Genomic DNA, 9,802 nt, shown 5'->3' with positions numbered 1-9,802 from the left:
TGAGTTGTCAGTCCACCCCTGGTTTAAAATACAATCGTTTGGCAGTTCGATTTTAGAACTTTTTTTTTCACACCTAAAATAGTGACAACTGAGGAGCACAGAATGAGAGCTCTGATTACGCCTTCTCCCCAGCGGCCAATCACAGGCACCCTCAATTTCTGGCTAATACAGCCCTTTCACAACCGCAGCCAATCATAGGCCGCCTCCGTATCGGTTTGCGTAGACTCCAGCACGGCTTCAGTCAATCACCACGGGCAAAGTACTACAGGTTGCGTTTGCGCATCTCAGCGTGCATGCTGATTGGCTGGAGGTGGGATCGGTGTAAGGGCGGAAGTCTCTTCCTCATGGAGGACAAGTGCTCAAACCTACTGGAACGCATATCGGCCATGTTGGACCGCATAACGCATGCGCAGTAAGTCATTCTAAAGTGAACGTCACTTCCGGTTGCTGAATCTGATGGGTAGAGGTACAGTATTCTGATTGAACACTGGCGCGGCTGTACAGTGCATCAAAGAGATGTCCGGAAGTGCAGTTTGAGTGGACACAGTTGGTTAATTCTGGGTCAGTGCAGCTTGTTTATCTTCATATTAATTTAAATGACGTGTTATATTTAATATAATGTTATACAGCGCAGAATATGTCAGTTTATTGTTCAGAGGACAGTAATGGGGGGGGGGGGGTTGTTAATGTGAAGAGGGGCTGTGGTACTGGGGGGGGTGATGTGAAGTGTGCATAAGACACTGTAATGAAGGGGGGCTGAGGACAGTAATGGGGGAGGGGGGGGGGTTATATGAAGGGTGCTGAGGACACAGTGATGAAGGGGAACGGAGTACAGTAATGGGGGGGATGGGTGATGTAAAGGGGGGCTGAGGACAGTCGAGGGGGGGATGCGAAGGGTGCTGAGCACACCGTAATAAAGGGGAACGGAGTACAGTAATGGGGGGGAGGGGTGATGTGAAGGGGGGCTGAGGACAGTAATGGAGGGAGGGGGTGGTGTGAAGGATTCTGAGGACACTGTAAAAAAGGGGAACGGAGTACAGTAATGGGGGGGGTGCGGTGATGTGAAGGGGGGTTGAGGACAGTAATGGGGGGAGGGGGTGATGTGAACTGTAATAAAGGGGAACAGAGTACAGTAATAGGGGGAGGGATGAGGTGAAGGGGAGCTGAGGACAGTAATGGGGGGGGGGGGGGGTGATGTGAAGGGTGCTGAGGACACCGTAACAAAGGGGAACGGAGTACAGTAATGGGGGGGAGGGGTGATGTGAAGGGGGGCTGAGGACAGTAATGGAGGGAGGGGGTGGTGTGAAGGATTCTGAGGACACTGTAAAAAAGGGGAACGGAGTACAGTAATGGGGGGGGTGCGGTGATGTGAAGGGGGGTTGAGGACAGTAATGGGGGGTGGGGTGATGTGAAGGGGGGTTGAGGACAGTAATGGGGGGAGGGGGTGATGTGAACTGTAATAAAGGGGAACAGAGTACAGTAATGGGGGGAGGGGTGAGGTGAAGGGGAGCTGAGGACAGTAATGGGGGGGGGGGTGATGGGAAGGGTGCTGAGGACACCGTAACAAAGGGGAACGGAGTACAGTAATGGGGGGGAGGGGTGGGGTGATGTGAAGGGGATCTGAGGATAGTAATGGGGAGGGGCGGAGGACAGTAATGGGGGGAGGGGGTTATGTCAAGGGTGCTTAGGACACTGTAATGAAGGGGAATGGAGGAAAGTAATGGGGGGGGGGGGAGTGTAGTGAAGGGTGCTGAGGACACTGTAATGCAGGAGAACTGAGGACAGTAATGGGGGGGGGTGGGGGGTGATGTGAATAGTGCTGAGGACACTAAATAAGGGGTGAAAATACAAAGCAAAGAAAAGGGCGCACCAGCCTAGCGCATTATCCTCAGCGAGTTTATTTGTATAAAATTTAAAATCAGCTACTCACAAACAATCGTGAAATTCAGGCACATCAATTCCATACACCTGCCTCCTGCCAGAGGATCAACGTCTTTACTGACCCCTACCTCCTGCCAGAGGATCAACGTCTTTACTGGAAGCAGAGGGCTGACGCGTTTCGAGGCCATGCCTCTTCCTCAGCCTCTGAGGAAGAGGCACGGCCTCGAAACGCGTCAGCCCTCTGCTTCCAGTAAAGACGTTGATCCTCTGGCAGGAGGCAGGTGTATGGAATTGATGTGCCTGAATTTCACGATTGTTTGTGAGTAGCTGATTTTAAATTTTATCCAAATAAACTCGCTGAGGATAATGCGCTAGGCTGGTGCGCCCTTTTCTTTGCTTTGTATTTTCAGTGTTTGGTCGACCGCCCTGGTCGTAAGGGGCAGCAAAGCCTAGCCATCATGGATGCCTAATATCAGCACGAGTTCCGGGATTGAGGCAGCCTGAGGACCAGGTTCCGAGCGCAGGAAAAGGGGGTGCTGTATAGCACTTATCTTTTTTGGAACACTAAATAAGGGGGGCTGAGGACAGTAATGGAGGAATTAAGTGAAGGAGGGCTGGGGACAGTATTGGGGGGGGTCAGTTGATGTAAAGGGGGGGCTAAGGACAGTAATATGTGAAGGGGGGCTGAGCACAGTAATGGGTTTGGTACATGCACAAATGTGGAACATATGCTGCTGCATGAGGTTCTCATTGAGAATCAAACATGCCAGAGAATCGCTGTTGAGAAGAGTAAAAAAAATCCAAAATGTTTTTCAAGTATAATAAAGTGATAGTAAATGCTTGATTATTATTTTTTTCATAAATAAAATGATAAACACGTCATACTTACCTGCTCTGTGTAATGGTTTTGCACAGAGCAGCCCGATCCTCCTCTTCTTCCCCGGGTCCCCCCCCCCCCCCAACTGGCTGCTATGATGGCCTCTTGTGTGCGCTCGCTTCCAATGTATAAGTTAGAGGGATGAGCGAAAGCATTTAACCACTTGCCGACTGCCTAACGCCGATCTACGTCGGCGGTCAGCCCCTCACAGGCAAAGTGACGTAGGGCTACGTCACTAGCTTGTGAGGGTCTAGGGAGCGAGCGCGCGCCGCCGGAGGCGCGCTCCCGCGGGGTCACGGACCCCCCCGCGCGTGTGACCAGCGGACCCGATGTCCGCCGGTCACTCAGCGATCGGCGGGGGAGAGGGAGAATGTCAGGCAGCTTGTGTAAACAAGCCACCTGTCATTCTCCTCGCTGTAAAGACACTGATCACACGGATCTACTATGTAGATCCGTTGATCAGTGTCCTTACAGCTCAAGCCCCAGCCAATCACAGTTAGAATCACGCCCCTAGGGATACACACAGCCCCTCCCTCCCAAATAAAGTTAACCCCTTCACTACCAGTGTATTTTTACAGTAACAGTGCATATGTATAGCACTGATTACTGTAGAAATGTCACTGGTAACCCCAAAAGTGTCACAAATGTCAGTCAAGGGTCCGATCTGTCCGCCGCAATGTCGCAGTACCGCAAAAAAAATCGCAGATCGCCGCCATTACGCGTTAAAAAAAAAAACAACAAAAATGACAAAAATCTTTCCCTTTGTTAGTAAACGCGATAACTTTTGCGCAAACCAATCAAAATACGCTTTTTGCGATTTTTTTTTTTACCAAACATAGGTAGCATAAAACAAATTGGCCGAAAATGTTAAAAAATTTTGATTTTTACATTTTTTTTTGGGGAAATTTCATATAAAAAAAATGTGAAAAATATTGTTATTTTTGCAAAATTTACGCTCTTTTTTGTTTATAGCGCGTGATCAAAAAAATGCACGGGTGATCAAATACTACCAAAAGAAAGCTCCGTTTGTGGGAAAAAAAGGATGCCAAATTTGTTTAGGTACAGCATCGCACGACCGCGCAATTGTCCGTTAAAGTCACGCAGTGCCGAATCGCAAAATACCCCCTGGTCGGAATGGGGGTAAAATCTTCCGGGGCTTAAGTGGTTAACACTGACGGGAATGCTGACAATGATTTTCTTTTATTTATTTATAAAACCTTTATTCCAAAAGAAAAAAATGCTGTCAATAATTATAAAGCATTAGCTGGAGTTTGGCTTTAATTATTTGTTGGTGTATCTAAATCTGCTAGTCCATCTAACACTTCCCTTCCCCCACACTGACCTAGCTGCTGTGGAGATGTGTCTGTTGCTCCTTCATCCAGAGTATGGGCACCCTAGTACAGGTGGTATGTTACTGGCCAGATCACCAGGCTAAAAAAAAAAAGACTGCAGCCCCCACATCTAATGATTGGTAAGTGGCAATATATGAAATTTTTGTTTTTTTATTTAATATCGCTTTCAGTACATTTTTTTCCTCGAAGGTAAAGGAGGTATATAATAAATAAGACGGTAATATTAATAACCTTGTATTGAATGTACGCGTGTGGCTGACGTAAACCAGTGTTAAAAAAAGACTAGAAAACCTCAACCTGTATAAATCCTGGATGGTTTGGCACATGTGTGGTGATTTACGGCTCAGTATATTTATATTTCACTCTCCTGGTTCTCACTATTCCAGCGTTCCTGTGCCAGCCATGAATCCGCCATTCTTGTCACATTCCTCGTACCAGGATGGGAAAATGAAATCAAAGAAGAGAAGTCACAAAGAGAAATATCGGCTGAAGTGTCTGCGGCTCCGACGACAGGCGAAAACCATGGTGTTTGTGAGTGCAGTGCTCCCGCGTATCGCTCTCATCTTGTGCTCCACATCCTATATACAAACTGGTGGATGGGGAGCTGATCTATACCAGAGGGAGCAGTCCTCCCAGTCATGTACATCAGTCCCTATGGTTTCAGCCATAATGTGAAACAATATTCACTGGAATCCCTTCCGCTAGTTCAGACTTAGGGGTCCAATATTTGATTTGGACTCTTGACCATTTTATTTCAGATACCTACCTATCAGTCCAATGTTTTCTGTGCTATGAAAGCAGAGTGTAACATCGGGGTCTTCACCTTAGCTCAGCTCTGTTGTTAGACAGTTCTACAGCGCTGACATATACTGTAGTGTTGTACAGAGAACACTGAGCCAGCCACATCAGTCTCTGCACAAGAGGGGCTTACACTCTAATACCCCGCTACAGGGACACGCTTTTATTATTATACATGCATGTAGCATTGTCATATACCATATCACTCCACCAAAAACACTGAACTATGTACTACAATTTCTGCACCAGAGAAGCTTACACTCTAATGCCCCGATCAAAGGTTTTTGGTGCCTCAAAACCAAGAAGAGGTGGGACTTTTGGGCAAAGAAATGAGGATAGTTTTATGTTTTAAATAAAACAATTTATTTGGAACTTTAAAACCATACGCATATGTGTGTGCAGGGCTATAGGCCCTTTGGTGTGAAGAGGTGATAAAAGGTTGAAATCATGGTGACTTATATTAATGTGTTTCTCTGTTCTCCGTGCTTGATCACAAGTCTTAGGGTAGGACAGAGAGAACATCCATAATATCCGACGCGTTTCGGCTTAGATGCCTTTGTCAAGGCTATCACCATATCTGAAATTATAACAAAGAAAGATTTGAATACACCTACTCATCCAAAGGAAAGAATTTTCATTGGGGGTGGTGTTTACATAAATCCACTTACATATTGTTTTGCCTTTCCATGTATGGAGACCTTTTCCTCTGATCCTAATTCCGCAACAAGAACTAGAGGGGCTGCTTCTAGAAATAATATATTGGTAATTAGTGTGTAGTCCAGAGGCTACTGTGTTTATGTTGACCTGCCTAGATCCGCGCGCAACATGTACCGCGCATTCGCACCAGGAAGAGGGATACGTGACGGCTGCAACAACGAAAGATCCCGCTGCGCAGTATTGCGCATCCGCGGAAGGTATATAACGCCCGGGAAAGAAGCGGTATGCCAGTTCCCTCTTGGAGAGGGAGAAGTGCAGACCTGCCGAAGCGCTGCTTACCTGGACAACAAAGCTGCCTAAAAAGTGAGTCTTTACAACACAAGCCAGCTAAATCCTATTCCACAAGGAAAAAAGTTCTGAGCTGACTGATATGCCCTCTTTGTTTTTGCTTTTGGTCCTTTGTTTTTCTTCAAATTAAACACTTGTTCACTCTATTTCAGGGGTCTTCAAACGATGGCCCTCCAGTTGTTCAGGAACTACAATTCCCATCATGCCTAGTCATGTATGTGAATGTCAGAGTTTTACAATGCCTCATGGGATGTGTAGTTCCGCAACAGCTGGACAGCCGTAGTTTGAGGATCCCTGCTCTATTTGAATAGTCAATATATTTTTTTGAATAGATGACAGTTTTCCAAAAACAAACTTTTTGACCAGAGCACAGTAAATTACAGGAATACCCCAGCAAGGCTGTATTTTCCAGTGAGTAACAACACAATAAGAAATATAGAAACACAGTAACCTCTGGACTACACACTAATTACCAATATATTATTCCTAGAAGCAGCCCCTGTAGTTCTTGTTGCAGAATTAGGATCAGAGGAAACATGGAAAGGCAAAACAATATGTAAGTGGCTTTATGTAAACACCACCCCAATGGAAATTCTTTCCCTTGGATGAGTAGGTGTATTCAAATCTTTCTTTGTTATAATTTCAGATATGGTGATATCCTTGACCAAGGCATCTAAGCCGAAACGCGTCGGATAAGACTTGTGATCAAGCACCAAGAACAGAGAAACACATTCATATAAGTCACCATGTCACCACTGTCACTATGATTTCAACCTTTTATCACCTCTTCACACCAAAGGGCCTATAGCCCTGCACACACATATGTGTATGGTTTTAAACGTTCCAAATAAATTGTTTTATTTAAAACATAAAACTATCCCCATTTCTTTGCCCAAAGGTCCAACCTCTTCTTGGTTTGAGGCACCAAAAACCTTTGATCAGTTTATAAGGGATGTTGGCAAAACATATATATAACCCAGGCCACTTAGAGAATCCTAAAACCTACACAAACACTCTAATGCCCCATCCACAGTCACACATTAGTCTTATACAGTGGGTAAAGAAAAGAATCACCTCCTTTACAATAATCACATTTTGCTGCTGTGCACCCTGAAATGAAGACAGTTTTTTCTTTTTTATCCAGCTGTATTTCCCAATACAACTTATAACATCCAAGTGAAAGATATAACACCAACATGTCTGAAAAAAATCAAAAATAGAATCCCTGAGTTGGAAAAAGGATCACCCCCTTTTATGTCAGTATTTTGTTAGACCGCATTGTGCTTTAAATGGAAAAGTGCAGAGTTGTTGGTGCCAGGCGCTACCACAAAATTGTGTGCTGTGCGTTTTTTAAAATTGTGTGCTGTGCGTTTTTTAAAATTGTGTGCTGTGCGTTTTTAAAACGTAAAAATACAAATAAAAACGTGTGCTTTGCGTTTTCAAAACAATCCGTTTTAAAAAATGTATAGAAATGTATTTAGCGGCACGGCAAATACATTCATAGGAGTTCACATGATGACCAGTTTTTTAAGGCTGTACATCATTGGCTATCTAAACCGCAAGGTGTACAAATATGGCCGCTGATTCGGAGTCAATGGTGTACTAACATGGCGCCAGCCCAGCCTATAAAAACATCGGGAATAGCGCTAGATGGCACGCTCCAGATGACGTTGTAGTGACGAAACACATAGGGCATGGCTTATTGCGTCAGTACGTCACTTCCGGTAGCGGTGGTTCAGACCCGTGGAACGCGGAAGCGACACAGCCTGGCGGACCCTGCACGCTGAAAGTGAACTCCTACAATGTGAGTTGATATTTCACCTGCTTTCATCTCACACATGATATACTACGCAATGGAGGCTATTTTCTATTACAGCAAATGAGGAGAATCGAGCCACCCATCACAAGAGTGCAGTAAGCAATTACACCCAGTGGGGACCCACGGGTTGCTATTTTCTCATTGTATAAGTATCTTACTGAGCACTTGATGCACTGGCTCACAGTAAGCACTAAAGCACTTTGTATTAACCAAGTGGTGACACTATATGGTTTCATTTAATGCACTATATGCACTTTTTTTTTTTTTTGATGGTATGATTTTAGTGCCAAAAACGCATCGTTTTAAAACGGATTGTTTTGAAACGCACAGCACACATTTTTATTTGTATTTTTACGTTTTAAAAACGCACAGCACACAATTTTAAAAAACGCACAGCACACAATTTTGTGGTAGCGCCTGGCACCAACAACTCTGTACTTTTCCATTTATATACTGCCTCAGTGGCAGGTTGGCGGCAGCTCACACCACCATTGTACAGATTATTAAATATACTGAAAACTCCTTAGTGCTGGCATTTAACCTCACCCCCCACCGCATTTTGCTTTAGTTACAGCCTTTAGTCTATTGGGATATTTCTCCACTAACTTTGCACATCTAAACTTTGCAATATTTCCCCACTCTTCTTTGCAGAACTGCTCAGTTCAGTTAAATTCGATGGTGATCATTTGTGGACTGCAGTCTTCAACTCATTCCACAGACTTTCAATGGGGTTTAAGTCTGGGCTCTGACTAGGCCATGCAAGGACATTCACCTTTTTCTCCTCCAACCACTGTGTGGTCATTTTTGCTGTGTTCTTTGGGTCTTTGTCATGTTGGAAGGTAATCCTTCTTCCCATTGACTTTCTGGCAGAGGGCAGCAGATTTTCCTCAAGAATTTGACAGCATTTTGCCCCATCCATTTTTCCTTCTATCCTAACAAGTGCTCCAGTTCCTGCTGCAGAGCAACACCCCAATAACAGGATCATACCATCTACATGCTTTAGTGTAGGAATCATGTTATTTGGATGGTGAGCTGTATTGGATTTCTGCCAGACATATAGTTTGGTGTTGAGGCTGAATAATTCTATTTTAGTCTCATCTGACCACCTTAAACGCACCTTGAAGATTCTGAGGCTTCATGGAAAAAGGTGTTATGGTCAGATGAGACCGAATTGAATTATTTGGCCTCAACTCTAAACAATATGTCTGGCGGAAAGCCAATACAGCTCACCATCCGAAAAACACCATTCCTACAGTAAAGCATGGAGGTGGTAAATCCTGGTATGAGATAGTTTCTCTGCAGCAGGGACTGTAGTATTTGTCAGGATAGAAGGAAAAATGAATAGGGAAAATACCATCAGATTTTTGAGGAAAGTCTGCTGCCCTCTGCCAGAAAGTTGTCAATGGGAAGAAGGTTTAACTTTCAACATAATGGCCCAAAGCACAGGGCCGTCTTTTCCATTGGGCATGCCCGGCGGTTGCCCGGGGGCCCCACTTGCCAAGGGGCCCCACACACAGGGCTGGCAATTACTGTCCCCCAACAGGCCACTGAGGCCAGATTACTTTGTTTACGTGGTGGTCTAGGGCCCCCCCCCCCGTTGTCCGCCGGGCCCCCCGTTGTCGGCCGGTGGCTCTGAGTCTCCACTGCACACTGGTTGCTAGGAAGGCCAGCCGATTGGCATCTAGCAACCAGTGACGTTATATACTACTACTCTTGTAGTATATAGTGTTCCCTGTAATATGTATATAGTAAGGTATATACTCCAGGTAGTTGTACTCTCTTGTAGCATATAGTGCCACTATATACTACAAGAGAGTACAACTACCTGGAGTATATACCTTACTATATACATATTACAGGGACCAATATATACTATAGTGCAGGAAAAGGATGGCACAGTCTGACAGTCGATCATCGATAATTTGCATTGCCCAGGGGCCTATAAGGCTCTTAAGATGGCACTGCCAAAGCACACAGCAAAAATGACCACACAGTGGTTGGAGGAGCAAAAAGGTGAATGTCACCCAGACTTAAACCCTATTGAAAATCTGTGGAATGACTTGGAAGACT

The 9,802-nt window shown here is 45.0% G+C and overlaps 1 protein-coding gene across 1 annotated transcript in view; it reads left to right on the top strand.

Annotated features, from left to right (window-relative positions):
- The first annotated feature begins 490 nt into the window (after positions 1 to 490).
- The window catches only part of TBRG1 (transforming growth factor beta regulator 1), a 29,533-nt gene continuing 20,221 nt past the window's right edge, over positions 491 to 9,802 (top strand). The window contains exons 1-2 of the mRNA XM_082274393.1: positions 491 to 561; positions 4,497 to 4,641. Coding sequence (XP_082130519.1) covers positions 4,513 to 4,641 — 129 coding nt within the window. The 5' untranslated portion in view covers positions 491 to 561; positions 4,497 to 4,512. The remainder of the gene's footprint in view (positions 562 to 4,496; positions 4,642 to 9,802) is intronic.

This window comes from Pelophylax lessonae (assembly GCF_965119305.1).
Source record: "Pelophylax lessonae genome assembly, chromosome: 12".
NCBI classification, from domain to species: Eukaryota; Metazoa; Chordata; class Amphibia; order Anura; family Ranidae; genus Pelophylax; species Pelophylax lessonae.
Note: the sequence above shows the minus strand (reverse complement) of the source record. Positions and strands in the feature narration are given on the sequence as shown.